The sequence below is a fragment of the Tursiops truncatus genome, chromosome 8, assembly GCF_011762595.2.
Source record: "Tursiops truncatus isolate mTurTru1 chromosome 8, mTurTru1.mat.Y, whole genome shotgun sequence".
In the NCBI taxonomy this organism is placed as follows: domain Eukaryota; kingdom Metazoa; phylum Chordata; class Mammalia; order Artiodactyla; family Delphinidae; genus Tursiops; species Tursiops truncatus.
The window spans coordinates 70,858,166-70,875,941 of record NC_047041.1 but is presented as its reverse complement, the minus strand read 5'-3'; the positions used below and the strand labels follow the sequence as shown (position 1 = coordinate 70,875,941).

The window sequence follows — 17,776 nt, the reverse complement described above, 5'->3', positions numbered from 1 at the left end:
ATCCCCAACTGCTGGACTTTTAATCCAACAAAACAAACAGAACAAGCAAAATACCCTCAGAAAAACAACTCATGTGCTTAAAAGTTTCTCCAGGTCCCCCATGCCTAATGGGTAAGGTCTGAATTTCTTATCTTGGCCTTACAAAGCCATCTGAAACCTGAATTAAACTGATTTTCCCAGCCTCTTCACTTCCAACTCTCCAATCCAACAAACACTCTTGTCCCAACACGTGTGTGTGTGTGGGTCTTTCAAAGTCTTCACATCTTCATCATGCACTTCCATGTTCAACCTTCAAGGCTTAGCTAAAATGTTACTTCTTTAGTGAAGTCCACCCAATTCCCCCAATGGTTTCCTCCTTCAGGTTCCATTATATTCATCACTTAATCTTTAACAGAGCACTCAACAGAGCATTTTATTTCTTTACGTCTGCCTTTCCCAGACATACTCTTTCTTCTATTTCAAACATTTTTCTATCTGCTCCATTGCTATTGCTTATAGAGTAGTTGTGGTAATAATTCATTTGAAATGCACTTTGTAAAACTGTGAAGTGTAACACACCATTACTAAACTGATCTGAAGGAGAAATGGGACGGCTGAAGCAGAAGAATGATGTTGCTACTTTCCTTTTACTGGTTCAAAGTCTGAACAGGTTGAAAACCTGTTGTAGCCATTTTATGAAAGATAACCAGCTTGTATAATGGCTTAAAAAAATGAGTAGCCCTCGAGCAGCCCACCCAAGTAAGTACCACACATAAGGAGAATCCACAAGATGTGTTACAGTTAAAAGAGTATCTATAAAAAGTTTTACTTTTTTCTGTAATTTTTAATATAAGACATCTAAAGTCTTAGATAAACGGTGAGTTGATACTATCAGGAACAAGATATGGCACAGATTCCAAAAACAAATTTTTTTTTTTTTTTTGCATTTAGGCTTTGCAGTCACTATGCAATGATTATCAATTCGCCAAGGACCGTAACAGTCAGATACTGGAGAAAAAGAGATATGAGAAACATCTTTTATTTTTTCTAAAGAGGTGAAAATAAGTAAGATTTCTTATATCTCTCACTCATAAGATTTTTAAACTCTTAAAAATGCAATTTCTTTTCAAAGCACATGCCATCTTAAAAAAAATCTTAGCAATGTACATTTGCACTCAAAGAAAAACATGCAGCGCATTGTCCTCTGACAAAATTCTGCATAAAAACCCCACACGACTTTCTGCAAATATGTCCCCTCTTTATCTTTTAGGGACTCCAAACCACAAACATTCAGTGCAATATTTATTGTTTCTTATTTCCGTAGGAAACACAGGACCAATGATGTCTTCTGACTACAACTGTTTCTGGATGGCTGAGCAACAGTCTCCCTCTGCTTTATTTTAAAGTACTCTCTTTAGCTTGCTGATGTAAGGTACAACTAGAATTCAGCAAAACTTGAGGATCCAAGTGGAAGATGGAGGAGAAATACTTAAGGTGTACCCTGTGCCATAAACTTAGGAAAAAAAATTTACACAATAACAAAACAAAACCAAAAATCCTCAGATTTTATCAATGCACCCTTTTAAAAAGTTTTTTTTTTTAGATTCCTGAAAGCAGCTTAATGTGAATCAAAAGCAGTTCCTGAGTAACTGCTGTAAACAGTGTCTTTTTAAAATATATATATATATATATATATATATTTGCAACTTAGCTCATTTTGGTTCTGCCTTAATTTACCTCCCTAGCTTTTAGTTTAATCCTAGTTCCCTTCTTTTCAGTTCTCAATGTGCAAGTACAATAGCATCAGCTCCGAGTCGGCATGGTACAGATGTTTCTTGTCACTTCTGTGTGATCACCTGCATGTCTGACAGGCCAGGTTTCCAGAGTCACTGCAGGTCACAGTTCTCTCAGTCTCACAGAACCTGTGAGAGCCACGGACACTTCACGTTTTCTTCATCAGACGCCGTGACTGCCACGTGTGGAGCTTGTTGTAAGCTGTCTGGAGCATCTCCTCTATGTGACTTACCAACTGAAAAACATAGCAAGACACTTAGGCAACAATGGTAAAGGCTGGGGAAGTTACTGCTTCTGATCCAGATCTGGCAAATACTTCAGTGCTGTTCCCAAGCTCTTTTTTGTTTCTCCAATGAGGTAACATGCAAGCCCTCTGTGAAGGTGTTATCAGACACATTTTGTATAGAAAGGTAAGAGGGATGGTGGGGTATAGTAGAGGCTGGAAATTCACCTGCTTTGCCTGCACTGTATGTCTGCCCTGTCATTAATCAGCCATAGGACAACATGAAATCCTGGGTTCTAGGCTTTAGTTTCTTTTGTCAAATGAGAAAGGTGAACTAAACTGGTGATTTCTAGATATAAACATAAGCCTCTTGACTAAGATCAAGAGGGTAGCATCAACACTAACTTAGAGAAAATTTGAAAAATGCCCCACTCCCCTGAAGATTCTGAGGCAACAGGTCTGGGATGAGACCCAGGAATCTTTTGATTTTCAAAAGCTCCTCCACTTAATTCTGCTGCACAGGCAACCTTGTGAAGCACTTTTCTATGTTCTCTAGGGTCTTTTCCAGGTCTAACACTTCAGGATTTCAATGTAACTCAGCAGATTACAGAAAAATCTAAATGGTCTCAAAGCTTCACACAAGTATTATGTCATGCCTTAGGTCAGGACTACGTATCTTGAGCAGAAAACAATTTTACCCTCGTCACAGACATAACTAGAAGTCAACAGGACCACACTGATCTAAGCTGATAAAGACTCCTAAGGCAGAGTGTCTTTGGATTATCTGTTTCCTCGGAAGTGGAGAGTGTAATTTACATGGTTGGAAGTAAAAGTCTTATGAAAAGTCTGCAAGTCAATTTTGGCAGTATGGGGACAGAGACCAGGAAGTTCTAAATCCTTGTAGCATGCCAATAACTTAGATTCAATCTGAGATAGTTAAAAACAAAATAAACTCTTATTTACCACACCTGTTATCACTGTGTGTGTGTGTGTGTGTGTGTGTGTGTGCGTGTGTGTGTGCGTGCGCGCACGTGCACAAGGGGGAGTGTTATGTTATTTACTTCTGTCCGGGAACTACACTGCTCCATAGGCTGCAGTGGCTCCACAGAACCAGTTAGAAGAGATGAACGCCACAGCCTCCTGTAAGGCCGCACATGGCCTCAGAATCCTGTTGACTACAGTGCTCCAGGCAGTGACAGTCAATTGAGAAGGCACATAAACTGAAATCTACTTGTCACCCTTGCTCTGCTGTGGGAAGACACTTCGAGCTTCTTTTCTGATTATAAATAACGTTGTTATATTTTAAGAAAAACCACTTAGAATGTTTAGGGAATAAAAATTTACTAAAAATATTACTGATGAAGATTTTTCAACTTTCAACTGTAAAACTTGTTTTGATTATCCTACTCACTGAAACACTGAACTCTAAGTTTGTACATACTACTTTTTTCCCTGTCACCTCTGAGAAGACCTGCATTAACACATAGAGAAACAATCTTGTGTGGTTGTTCTAGCCTTCCATTAAAAACAACGCTAAAAATCCTGGGCATAAGGTGACACTTCTTACCCACTTGCCATGCCCTGCTGTCAACCAGGGAAGCTGAAGGCAGACCATAATCCAGGAACTGTTCAGCTTACTTTCATAGAATGGCAATTCTACCTTTCTCTGCATTGCTACATTTGTACTTGCTACTCAGGTTTTCAAAATAAATACCCTTAGGAACATACATATAGGTTGTAAATCTATAAAGAAAGGCATGTAGGTGATTATTACAAATCCTGGTTAGTCATGGCCTTGAGAGAGTGGGACAGGGACACTCAGGGTACTGGTTCTATTTTTACCATGATTGGTGGGTACACAGATACTTGTTTTACTATTTAAAAGAGCAAATGTATTTTATACACTTCTGAATGTATGATACATTTTACAATTAAAAAACTATTCCTGGGACTTCCCTCGTGGTCCAGTGGTAAAGAATCCGCCTTACAATGCAGGGGACACAGGTTTGATCCATGGTCAGGGAACTAAGATCCCACATGCCACCGGGGAACTAAGCCCGTGTGCCGCAACTACAGAGCCCACGCACCACAACTAGAGAGAATCCCGCGCACCGCAAGGAAGAGCCCGCGGCGCCGCAACGAAAGATCCCGCATGCCTCAACGAAGATCCCACGTGCTGCAACTAAGACCTGATGCTGCCAAAAATAAAATAAATAAATGCTCTTAAAAAAAAAAAAAAAAGCAGCCTTAAAAAAACCCCCAGTATTCCCAGCAACAGAAAAAAAACAACATATATACTCATTTACAGGAAAACAAAGTAAATTTCATCATTTTACTACACAGAGAAAAATATTAGGCCAAAATTAAATTGTTGCCTTACATTTGTGCTTAAATACTGTCTCCGAATTTTTTCTTGGAATGGGCAGAGTTTTGTAACTTGGAATCGTTCCAAATTACTTTTCATTTTCACTACCTAAAAAAAGATGAGAGAAATAATGAATTACAGACTCTCAAAGAACCTACAGGGATCAAGAGAAAAACACACATAAGGTTTCTTTTTCTTTCTTCTTCTTTTTTTTTTTTTAAGATTAACTGGCTCCACCAGGCAGAGAAGCAATATTGAATATATTCAGATTCTTTTGGTTTATAATTCATATCCTTCCTGATGTTTTTTGTGCATGTGTATAAATGCATATGTAGAAAATATACAGTATACACTGTTTTAAAATTCCACTTGGTTTAATGGGAACATCTTTAAGTCATTAAATACTAAGTCGTCATTTAAAATGGATGTATCTTTAACCAATCCCTTTCTGGTAGATATTTAGACCATTTCTACACAGACAGTGGTAGAGAAACATCTCTATGGCTCAATATTTGCATACATTCATTCTTAATTATTTCCTTAGGTTAAGTTTCTAAATGTTGAATTTCTGGGTCAAAGCGTGTTTTAAAAAGGTAGTACTTGTAGTGGAGGAAAGGACTCTCTTCTTAGCAACTTGGCCATCACTGATCATTCTAAGTTTTTTATCCTTTTACAAATTATAGATGAAAAATGCGCTTTTTATGTAGCTTTAAAGATAATTTATTTGAACACTGAGTATGAAAATTTCCTAGGTTTATTGGGCCACTTGCATTCTTTAGTGAATCGCCTGTTAAAAATGTTTTGCCTATTATTTTAAATGGGGTATTTATCTTTCTCTTAAAGATTGTTTGTAAGAGCAATCTATATAGTAAAGCTATTACTACCTTTTTTTTAAATTGAATTATAGTTGATTTACAATGTTGTGTTAGTTTCTGGTGCATAGCAAAGTGATTCAGTTAACTTTTAAGATGCACGATTATAAGTTATGGAACTGGTCTGGATCTCAAGTTTCTTTGTATACAAAATGGGTGTCAATACCTACTCCATCAGGATGCTGTGAGGCTTAAATGAAACAATATATGCAAAGTAGTGTTTGGCACATAGTAAACATCCAATACAATTTTCCAACTTCAAGATAACACTTCACTAAGTTACACTACTACAACAGCTGGCTGTGTTTGGAATCGGTTCTGACCTTTTCTTCTAGGAATGGCGTATTAACGGGAAAGCAGGACCAGAAGTGCCGTAGAAGTTCCCCAACAGCCACATACAGGTGTTTCAATTCAGACTGAATATCATTTGGCACCATCTCTGCAAAAGAAAAAGTGGTCCATAGGATAAAAGCTATTTTCCCCTGTGTGTGGTCTCTGAAAGAATGACAACTCAGAGAATAAATGTGAATGCGCACTCTACCAATACTAAACCAGGATGTGCTATTCTGAGACAAGTTACTGATCTTGTGGCCGAAAGACTACAGAATTTAAATTTCCTTGGGGTTTTGGAGGAATTTTCAGGTTTTGCTTTAAGAGGTAGGAGAGGAAAAAAAATGTGTGACGAGCAATGTCACACATTACTAGTGTGACACAGCAACGTGCCACTGTTTGTAATATTAAAACAATACTGAAACATCAACTCTTGTCTAAATATGCTTTAGGATCTGGATGCATAAAAACAAAACAAAAATTCCAGAAATGTCCCAAAGAGAAACCAATAAAACTTAGCACTCTTCTCAAATTGCTCTTCTGAGGTTATTTAGGTAAAGGGACAGCAACATGAGGTCCAGCACATACGGTTTATGGCTTGCTGTGTCCCTCCCTGCATCAGTGCTCCTCCAGGTGACAGTGCTGTGATGGTACTACTGGCAGCACTGCTTGAGAGAACCTGAAAGAAATTAAGACAAAAAAGTGGTTTCTCTCTTTTTTGGCCATCTTTTTTACTTAACATTTCAGTTCTATAAATACATAAGTTATAGCAACCAGAGTGAACCACTTTCCATGAGGCTAGAAACACAATATGTGTAGAAACAGAATACCTACCAATCTTCCAGGAATACCAGGCAAGTCCACAGGTACTTCAAAATACACAGCTTTTGTCTAGTCAAGCCCCCCTGCCTTTTTTAAAGTATAGTTGATTTACAATATTGTGCTAGTTTCAGGTGTACAGCAGTGATTCAGTTACACATGTCCATGTATATATCTATATTCTTTTTTTCATTCTTTTCCATTATAGTTTATCACAAGATACTGAATATAGCTCCCTGTGCAGTAAACTCTTATTGTTTATCTATTTTCTATATGGTAGTGTGCATCTGTTAATCCCATACTCCCAATTTATCCCTGCCCACCACCCCTCCTTCTCCTTTGGTAACCATAAGTTTGTTTTCTATGTCTGTGAGTCTGTTTCTGTTTTGTAAATAAGTTCACTAGTACTATTTTTTTTTTTTAAAGATTGGGAGTGAGTTACTTATCTATCTATCTATCTATTTATTTATTTATGGCTGTGTTGGGTCTTCGTTGCTGCATGTGGGCTTTCTCTAGTTGCCGTGAGTGGGGGCTACTCCTCATTGCTGTGCATGTGCTTCCCATTGCAGTGGTTTCTCTTGTTGTGGAGCATGGGCTCTAGGTGCATGGGCTTTAGTAGTTGTGGCACGCAGGCTTATGAGTTGTGGCGCATGGGCTTAGTTGCTCCACGGCATGTGGGATCTTCCTGGACCAGGGCTCGAACACGTGTCCCCTGCACTGGCAGGTGGATTCTTAACCACTATGCCACCAGGGAAGTCCCTGTACTATTTTTTAGATTCTACATAGAAGTGATATCATGTAATATTTGTCTTTCTCTGTCTTAGCCAAGCCCTTACTTAAGTACCAACTTAACTTATGAACTCTTAGCACTGAAGGTAAGAGTGCTAAGGTAAAACTGAGTTTAAGGAAAGAAAAAAATGACAATAAAACAAATGTTAAATCCTTAATGGCAGCTGACATAAGAAAATCCAGCAAAGCAGAAATATACCATTTGTCACTTTTCAAGAAGTGAATACACCTAGCCAAAAGGGGAAAAAACCCCACATTCCCCACTGTATCCATATCAACATTTAGGGACATAACTGATCTATCTCTTCATTGAGTGCCTAACAAGTACCAAGGGCTAGCCATGGAGAGGAACAAATCATTTGCTGAATAGCTCAAGCGCAGGTTTAGTGTGTCTCAGTGGAGTTTTTACAAGTAGAAACTTATGTGTGTATGAAAAAAATATTTAACTTGGTGTAAAGAGCACATTATAGGACAACTATGAGTCAAGGGGACATGAATGTTCACTTCATTCCTATTTCCTTTTGTTAGAAATGTTATAATGCATTGTAACCAGAAGTTTCAGTGACTGCTGAGCTTGCCGACTAGTCACTGGCTACACTCAGGTATACACATCCGAGGGCAGATGACCTCTTCATGTGTCTCAGATGATGAAATCACTTTTTTAGGGCTGTGCGGAAGAATCTAAATATTGAAGACTGACCACAGCTTAAAAAAGTTAGGTGGACCTACTTTGGCCCAAGGGCCAGATCTTGCACAAGTATAGTATCTAGAGAGTGATGTCCAGAAATTTGGGGAAATCTGGGAGATTTTTCCAATAAAACTGTGTATATGGAAGAAAAAATCAGCAATCACAAAACTCATTATCTTACTTTTCATCATCATCTTACCTTCAGGTATGCCAAATACCTCTTTTCTCTACCTCTTTTTCAATTTATTAAGCAGAAATATGTCTTTAAACCCCATTAAAGTATTAGTTTTACAGTTCAATGTGAATGTGCTCATAAACTCAGAAAACAGAATGGGAATTCTGTTTTTCAAACAGTACAAGTCACCTACCTGAGTTAATTTGGGTGTATAAGCTTCCATTTCTTGTCTAATACTTTGAAAAGAATTAATAATGTCCTGACTTGTTGCATACTGTAGTGACTGGATTGGAGTTGGACCATGATAGTACCTGAAGATTAGCAAAGAAGAAATTACTAATCACACAGAATAAAGGTGCTCAACATTTGCTTTCAAATATTTTAGCAGTCTCAAGACAACATTCTCCCCAAAGTAAAGAGTTAAAGATATTTCAATAATATAATTGAATTCCTGTAAGGGCAATAGGAAGAAAACAGCACAGATTGCCAAAATTTATTTTCTTGGCTTCCATCATTTAGGATCCTTTCATGAGATGCAAAAAGTAAATTTTTAAGGAAATAAGATACTGTATTTTATGGTAACAAACTAATTAAAACTTGAGTTCTATACTTGCAGAATATATTCTGTAATGACTTGTAATATAAAACTATTCTGTCTCAAGTTAATTTAATATTAGTCACCAAACTTACCTATCTGACTTCTTGAGGTTTAGTGCAATTGTTTTTATGGAATTATTTTTTCCCAAGTCTTCATATTCAATGGACTCTTGTAACTTCGCCTATAATTATCAACACAACATTTTTTATTGTAAAGTTCTCTTACAAAAGTAATGAACGTGACTGAAAAAGCAAAACTGTACAGAGGATAAAATATGAAGTCTTCCCAAAATGAGTCTCACTTCCTAGACATGACTGCTCTACAAATGGCTGAACCCATTTTTTTTTCACCATCCACTTACACAGAGTACCTGTTTTCCTACACTCTGACCAAACTAAGCATTACTGAACCTTTAATATTTGAAAATTTGGTAGATGAAAATGTGTATTTTACTATTTTTCTCCCCAAATAAATATAAAAAAATAATTTTTTTACATGTGTTGCAAATACCTCTCTTCCAATTTGGTGTTTTTCAATTTTAATTATTCCCTTTATGCTTATTCTTTCTGTGGGTTAATTTTTTGCTTAAATCTTTGATCCACTTAGAATTATTTTGAAATAAGTAGTAAGGTAGGGAATCTGAGGGTTTTTTAAAATATTAAATTATTAATCAGTCCCCCTAACACCATGTGTAGAATAATGTCTTTCCCCACTTATTCTGAAATGTCATGTTTATCATATATGTATTTAATCCCTCCATGTAATAAATATTTGGGTTTACTTCTGGATTCTTTATTTTGGTTTTACTACTGTGTTTTCTCCTGGACTAGTAACAAAATGCTATATTTCTATAGCCTTATAATAAAAACACATTAATTATAAGACACATGGTGACAATCTATGTAAACATTTGGGAAAACAATTTTACAATATTTCATCCCTACAGAGCTATGGAATTCATCTGGTTAGCTCTCATCTGTAGCTTCCCAGACTAGGATCAAAACGTTTACGATATTAAATATACCTCAAAAAAGATCAATCTGAAAACAGTATTTAAACTGCCCCTATTTTAAGAGTCTGAATAGTCCTCTTGTAGTATAGGAACAGATCTGACCTCAGCATGCTATTCAGAGTAACACATCCATCAGTCCCACCTTACCTAGACTCAGCCTAAGCTTTTATTATTTTCTCAGCTCTACACCCTTGAGCCAACTTCAAAGCATACTGATGTCTTCATTACCTTTCCCATATGTCAAGCTCATTTCTACCCCTGCTGTTACCTTACCCAAGTCATGTCCCAACCTAACCTCTTATATAAATCCAAATCCTAAGCCTCTGCCAAGGCCTAGTTATTCACCTAACTTTCATGCTTAACTGAAAGCTCCATGAATATAATACTTCTGGATCTCTCATTCTATAAATCCCTTGCAGAACACACAGCAGACAACTATTGACTTGAAAAAATATCTATAGAGTCAGTTTATCATTGAATATTGTGAAAATTCACACAATGATTTTTGACAATTCTTTCACTACCAAGAATCACGAGTACTTAGTGCAATATTGCAAAGAAAAGCATCACTTCCTAGATTTCTTCTTTAGCATCTCTAACTTACATTTTAGATTCACTTTGCTTAGTTCAGAAAAGAAATATCTTACTTTGTTAATTTTAAAGGTGTATATCCCTGTAGAAACATATTAAGTAACTGAAATATATAAAATAAAAGACTCACCCATAATCCCCTTTTAAAAATCATAAACTTAATTATATCGTATTAGTCTGTTCTGTGAACTTCATCTACTTGCTCACGCTTTGGTTCCTATTGTAAATCACACAATTACTATACTTTAAATTGTTTTATAATTATTTTTTTGATTTTGTTTTACCTGTAGACACTAAATTCTTTGAGGACAAGAACCCAATCTTATTCTTTCTTGTTTCCCACCACCTAATATGGCATGTAAGGCAACTCAAAAATGCTTTCTTGAATTTAATTTTAATGAACTGAACTATCGTATGGTATATGTGAACTCTTTTTAATTCAACATATCATTAATCCTTTTAAAAAGCCATCAATTGCTGCATGCATCAATCTCCACTGTATGGATGTATCACGGATATTAGGATGGTTGCTATTTTCTCAATTATAATACTGCCATGAGTATCTGTATCTGAATCTTTGCACACATCTTTATTTTTTTTAAAAATAAATGTCCAAAGTGGAATACTATCCAGAAGTGGAATTAAGGGTATAAACCTTCAAAAATTTAATACATATTGCCTGACTGCCCTCTAAGGAAGCTTTATCATAACTTATTTTTATAACGAGGGAGGGAGGAACTTAAAAAAACTGAGGGATAGCGAAGCTTGGCAAAGTTGCAGGGAGAGAAGAAACATACAAGTAGGTAACTGTTCATATTCCCCCACAACCTCTTTTCAGTATTTAATGAAAGACATTTCCAGTTCTGAAATGCCAGGCTTTAACATGAGGGCCAATCTTATCTTTTAAAATCACATACACTAACCTTTAGTTTTTTCTTTCTGTCAGTCTTTGTTGATACTCTTTCCCAGAAAATAAAACTGTATGTTAATATGTGTATGTGTCTACAGGTGAAGGAAAAAAATAAAAATAAAAAAATAAAACAAAACAATAAAAACAGTTAACAGACTTGAGTCCATGGAAAGCAGGCTGGCAGGCCAAAACTGAGGAAGTACTCTTTAAAATGTTCTACAATTTAAGCCAAATGCTTAACATCTTGGCCAGAAGGAACTGAGTCATCTGAACCGATCAAGGGTCAACATAAGGTACTCGCAGTCAGTTACATAAGGTATCTGGAGAAATGTGAGCCGTAAATGTCCCACACTTTTTACCCATACCCTTTTTACTGCTGGCTGAAAGCAATCTACATCTCCAGAATTTCCATCAACGCTGCTGGGCTCGCCATTTTGCTCATTTTGTGCTTCTCTGAAAACAAAGGAAAAAAATTAATGTTGAAAACCACAGGCAGAACAACAACAAAACTCCATCTGGCTATCATGGGAAACCCAGTTACTGCATCTTAGCATGTGTACTTAACTGTTTCCTGAGACCTGCTGCCAGGACCATGGCACTGTGATGGTTAAACCTCTTGATGATGGCAGCATTACTATTCTCTCTTATGGATTTAGAATTAGAAGTAGATGGCACAGAGGAAATGCCATAGCCCTGTGAGAAACAATTTAGTAGATTAAAAATTAAAATAAACTTCTGTTTTTCTTATCTATTATGAGAGACATGTTGAGCCATAAAAACTTTCTGGATGACAGGACTTTATTAATTCTAAGCATTATCAAATACTTACAGGTAAACATTTAAAAATAAGTGACATTATACACGCAAAAAATGAAGAAATACTACTAACTGCTTTTAGTATCACAAAAATACCTTAACTGTTAAGTGCTGCATTTTTTTCCTAAAGAGCAATTTTGGATCTAGATTAAAATACTAGTTAGTGGGACGTTGGGCTGTAAGTCAGTACACTTAGTTAAAACTCACAGGGGCTACGAAAGAAGAAGTGGTCACTCCCACCGGGGTGGGGTATAGGGAGGGTAGGGTAGGTTCAAAAAAGCTTCACGGAGCACCATAAGATGAATAGGTGCTTGCAAGGCAAAAACGGAGACATTTCAGGAAGAGGAAACTAAACAAAGGTATAGAAGTAATGTAATACATATTGTGCCATGGGTTTGTATGTTGTTTGGTATACCTGGAATGAAGGGTGGGCCAGGGATTGGTGGGACATAAGGTTAAAGAGGTATGAGAAAGATCGTAAAAACTCATATGCCATTCATTCATTTATCAAATAATTACTGAGTGCCTAATACCTCCTATGTGATGGGGATAGGCCAGTAATAAGAACAGTCAGCCTCATGGAACTTACAGTCTACTGAAAGAAGACTGACAACTGACAAGTAAAACAAGGTAAAAATAAGACCACTTTTGAAAGTGACAGATGCTATGAAGAAAATAAAGAAAAGAAATGGAGAAAATAAAGACACAGTGTAGTGACTGGAATGGGAGGAGATACTTTAGATAGGGAGGTTAGGGAAGGTCTCACTGAAGAAGTAACATTAGAACACATGTCCAAAAGATGGGTAGAAGCTAGTTAGGTAGAAGAGCAGGAAGAACGAACAGCAAGTGCAAAGGCCCTGAGGTAGAAAAAGCTTGATACGGACCTTAAAGAAGGCAATTATGTTTGGAGCACGAATCGAGTGGAAACAGCCCCAACTGAGGGAGAAGTAGGCAGAGGCCAAATCAAGAAGAGCACGGTAGGAGTTTTGATTTTATTCTAAGTTCAATGAGAAACCACTGAAGAGTTTTACATAAGGGGGGCATTATGATCTGATTTGTAACTCTGACTGCTAGGGAAGAATAAACTATAGGGAATAAACGTTGAAATAAGAAGATCAATTAGGAGGTTAATGCAAGCCATGAAGCAACGGTACCCTAAAAGCAAGAGGGTGTAAATGTCTACGGAGACAGAGGAGATATAGACAGATCAGAGATGTGTTGTTGAGTGCTTGTTGATCAATTGAATGTTGGAGGTGAAGAAAGGGGAGGAATCAAGGAGACTCCTAGGTTTTGGCTTGAGTAACTGAGTCCATGGTAATGGTTTTGTTTTTTTTAAACTGACATACGGATGACCCAGGAAGAAATAGGTTTTTGAGAATGGGAATCAAAGGTTCTATTTTGGACATGTTATGTTGAAGGGTGTCTGTGAACTACCTAAGTGAAGATATCAAGTAGGGAGTTGGATATATGATTTTGGAGTTCTGGGGTTAGACAGACCAGGACTAACTGGGAGTCATCATTACATAATTAGAATTTGAAGCAATGGAATGGAAAGATGTATTTACAAGGAGGCTCAAGTCTGTATCCTGGGACAGAACTACTAGAGGATGACAGGGGAAAAAGAGGCATTAAAGGAACAACTGAATCAACCAACATTTTAATTAAAAGGATTGGATATATAAATTTTTATATATTCTTACAAGGGAACACTAGTTGCAAGTCTGTACCCTTAAACAACATCTCTCCAATTTTGCTACCCCTCCCCAAGGTCAGAACTATTAACCTCATTTACAAGAAAACTTAGAAAAATGTTTATAAACTACAGTTTAAGCCAGGTAAGTCTATGTACTTAACAACTGTGTGGTATGTTTAGCTCAGATTGATAGTGATAACAGGAAAAGTGAAGAAAGGTATGCACAACATACCACCATTTTTATTAAAAAAAAATTAAATTCCCCCTCCATCATATTAAGCTGTATCTTTTAAAAAAAATATTTAAATTTTAATTTAATTTAATTTTATTTTTGGCCACGCTGCGCAGCATGTGGAATCTTAGTTCCCCGACCAGGGATAGAACCCATGCCCCCTGCATTGGAAGCGCGGAGTCTCAACCACTGGACCGCCAGGGAAGTCCCTTAAGCTGTATCTTAAGCTTCATTTTCTCCAGGTGATTAAAGAAGGCCACATTTGTAACGTGTTGAGATTCACCAAGGAAGTGACTGAATGCTGAGAATTTTCAAGAAAACAACTGAATTTCATTAGGGAAATGACTCACTGGGACATCAAGGATTACTTTCTGTTAATTTAATAATTTAGACTATAGGACACAATTTTAACATTGGTTTTCTCACCAGGTGCATGCATACACCAAGAGGAAAAAGGGGGGGGGGAAGGAAGGAATGAGCATGTTTATATGGCCAACAGAATAGTAGCCAAAGGAAGGGCAAGAAAATTAAAAGGTAACAGTGTCAAGAGAATACCTGAGGAAAGCAGGTTCCTTCCTAGCCTAGAAGATAGAGGCAGGGATAGAATTAGCCTTGATCAGAAGGGATCACCTATTTCTCCGTGATTGGATAAACTTCTCAGTCTGGAGTCACGATGCTGAGGTAGGTGCTCATACTTGATGGTCTAGCTGTTGAAACATATTGGGGCTAATATAGGGTAAGGGTCATGACTGTGCTCAAGATCTGGCAAATAGTGGGCAACCAACAATGTTAACTTTTCCCTGTATAATAATATTTAGGCACATTTATTTAGATTAATGTTAGATACAGCATAAAAAACATCGTGTTAAACCTTCATTAATACCTAGGCAACTGTTGATGGGGGAGCTAGAAAATTCTTTTAAAAAATGTTTTACCAATTCATATGGAAATTTCAGTTCTCCAAGGCAATCTTAATAATAAACAGTGCTCTTGAAAAGCACTTTTGATAAACCACTCCAAATAACAGTATTTTGTTTGTTTTACCTTCTAACAAGTTAGAATATCTATACTCAAGGCAATTTTAAAATTATACAAATGTTGAAGACTAGGAAAAGACTGTTTTCTCTCGTAAATCCTTTTACTACTACTTACCTCATCTAATGGTTTATCTTCCAAAGCTGTCAAATCAAGTAGTGGGTTTTTCACTCCCAATGAAACCATTGTTTTTAACCCTAGAAAATCAATGAAACAAAAAGTGATTAAGTTTTCCTTTCTCAGAAATAAAAAAAATCACTAACAGCATTAATGACGAGAGCAGCAAATTAAATGCTAGAGTGTGTTTCTGCCCATGGACGACGCCGAGTAAGCATCGTTGACGTCTCCCCGCCCCCTCCACTGCCGTCATGTCTAAGTCAGAGTCACCCAAAGAGCCCGAACAGCTGCGGAAGCTCTTCATTGGAGGTTTGAGCTTTGAAACAACCAATGCGAGTCTGAGGAGCCATTGTGAGCAGCGGGGAGCGCTCACAGACTGTGTGGTAACGAGGGATCCAAACACCAGGTGCTCCAGAGGCTTCGGGTTTGTCACATATGCCACTGTGGAGGAGGTGGATGCGGCCATGAATGCAAGGCCACACAAGGTGGATGGAAGAGTGGTGGAACCAAAGAGGGCCGTCTCAAGAGAAGATTCTCAAAGACCTGGTACCCACTTAACTGTGAAAAACATTTTTGTTGGTGGCATTCAGAAATATCACACAGTGAACGGCCACAACTGTGAAGTAAGGAAAGCCCTATCTAAGCGAGAGATGGCTGGTGCTTCATCCAGCCAAAGAGGTCGAAGTGGTTCTGGAAATTTTGGCGGTGGTCGTGGAGGGGGTTTTGGTGGGAATGGCAACTTTGGTCGTGGAGGAAACTTCAGTGGTCGAGGTGGCTTTGGTGGCAGCCGCGGTGGTGGGGGATATGGTGGCAGTGGGGATGGCTGTAATGGATTTGGTAATGATGGAAGCAGTTTTGGAGGCAGTGGAAGCTACAATGATTTTGGCAGTTGCAACAATCAATCTTCAAATTTTGGACCCATGAAAGGAGGAAACTTTGGAGGCAGTAGTTCTGGCCCCTACGGTGGTGGAGGCCAATACTTTGCCAAACCCCGAAACCAAGGTGGTTCCAGCAGCAGCAGTAGCTACGGCAGTGGCAGAAGGTTTTGATTACTGCCAGGAAACAAAGCTTAGCGGGAGAGGAGAGCCAGAGAAGTGACAGGGAAGCTACAGGTTACAACAGATTTGTGAACTCTGCCAAGCACAGTGGTGGCAGGGCCTAGCTGCTATAAAGAAGACATGTTTTAGACAATACTCATGTGTATGTGCAAAAAAACTCGAGGACTGTATTTGTGACTAATTGTATAACAGGTTATTTTAGTTTCTGTTCTGTGTAAAGTGTAAAGCATTCCAACAAAGGGTTTTAATAGAGATTTTTTTTTTGCACCCATGCTGTTGATTGCTAAATGTAACAGTCTGATCATGATGCTGAATAAATGTCTTTTTAAAATAAATAAATAAATAAATGTGTGTCAAGGATAAACAGTTACCTTTTTCATCTATTTTGGCACATTCTGCAAAGAGGTCCTTTGACCCAGTATTCAGCCGGTCCCTGTGAAAATAATGGGACTGAAAGAAACGTGTCCAGAACTCCTTTTCTGTCATGTTGTGGGGAACATTTTCTGCATATTTCATTTTTACTGTGAAAAAAACCCATAATAGTTACATAGTGAATTTCCAATTCTTAAAACCCCTCAAATTAGTTTCAAAATAGACTAACAGCAAACCTAGATTATGAAAGTATTCAACTTTACAAACTGTATGTAATAATTGTAAATATAAAATATAACTTGAGAGATTAGGTGAGGCACTACCTTTATGAATCTTAACAAATTACAAACAAAACCTTATATTGAATATTTATTTATTTGGCTGTGCCAGGTCTTATTTGAGGCATGCAGGATCGTCGTTGCAGCATGCAGGCTCTAGTTCCCTGACCAGGGATCGAACCTGGGCCCCCTGCATTAGGCGTGCGGAGTCTTAACCAATGGACCGCGAGGGAAGTCCCACAAAACCTTATTTTGTACCAAGAAAATTAACGAGTTTCAAAGTTTTAGTGGAAACACCAAGCTTTTTGGAGTGAGACTTGAATCTGCTTATTTGATCACTTACATATGGACACTTTTAATCCAAGGCATCATGTTAGGTGCTGGGGAAATAAATAAAGATCTCCATAACCCACTGGACTATCAGTTCAGCACTCCAGATGCTTACACATTGTTCAATAAGTAAAGAGATTAAGAGGTTTAGGTCTCTTAAGCTGGAGAGCCTAAGTTTAAAATTCTAGGTCTGCCACTTACTGTCTGTGTGATGCTGGACAAATTACTTAATCTTTCTTTATCTTGGCTTCCTCATCTGTAATGTGGGGGTAATGATAGTACCTACTTCATAGGTACTATCTGTGATGATTAAATGAGTTAATATACATAAAGGCCTTAGAATGGTGTCTGGCACACAGTAAACACTACGTAATTATGTTATTATCAGAAAGATAAGAAAATAATTACATTATAATGTGGTAAGACACAGAGCCCTATCGAAGGAATGGGGAGGGGGCTTATATCTGCCTAAGATAGTCAGGATTTTACAGAAGTGGCAATGAAGTGATGCTTGAGCTGAGTCCTGTGGGAGAGAGATGTTTCCTAAAGACTAAAGGGGCAGGAGTGAGGAATTATAAAGAGAGAATAGTGTATAGCTTGAGAGCTTTGTTTAGTTAGAAGAATGACTGAAGCAGCTGCTCTCAACCTTGGCTGCACATCGTAAATCACTAGAGCTAGAATCAAAACATTTATACTTTTA

At 37.6% G+C, this 17,776-nt stretch overlaps 1 protein-coding gene across 2 annotated transcripts in view; it reads right to left on the bottom strand.

Moving 5' to 3' along the window:
* Nucleotides 1–1,002: 1,002 nt before the first annotated feature.
* Nucleotides 1,003–17,776, bottom strand: part of GTF2H1 (general transcription factor IIH subunit 1) — a 31,428-nt gene continuing 14,654 nt past the window's right edge. The window contains exons 6-16 of one of the 2 annotated variants that reach the window (XM_073808673.1): nucleotides 16,468–16,617; nucleotides 15,039–15,118; nucleotides 11,711–11,838; nucleotides 11,511–11,598; nucleotides 8,725–8,813; nucleotides 8,228–8,345; nucleotides 6,152–6,242; nucleotides 5,557–5,672; nucleotides 4,377–4,469; nucleotides 4,084–4,191; nucleotides 1,003–2,008 (exon numbers count right to left, since the gene is read on the bottom strand). In XM_073808673.1, coding sequence (XP_073664774.1) covers nucleotides 1,922–2,008; nucleotides 4,084–4,191; nucleotides 4,377–4,469; nucleotides 5,557–5,672; nucleotides 6,152–6,242; nucleotides 8,228–8,345; nucleotides 8,725–8,813; nucleotides 11,511–11,598; nucleotides 11,711–11,838; nucleotides 15,039–15,118; nucleotides 16,468–16,617 — 1,148 coding nt within the window. In that variant the 3' untranslated portion in view covers nucleotides 1,003–1,921. The remainder of the gene's footprint in view (nucleotides 2,009–4,083; nucleotides 4,192–4,376; nucleotides 4,470–5,556; nucleotides 5,673–6,151; nucleotides 6,243–8,227; nucleotides 8,346–8,724; nucleotides 8,814–11,510; nucleotides 11,599–11,710; nucleotides 11,839–15,038; nucleotides 15,119–16,467; nucleotides 16,618–17,776) is intronic. The other variant, XM_004320898.4, reaches the window with a different exon arrangement.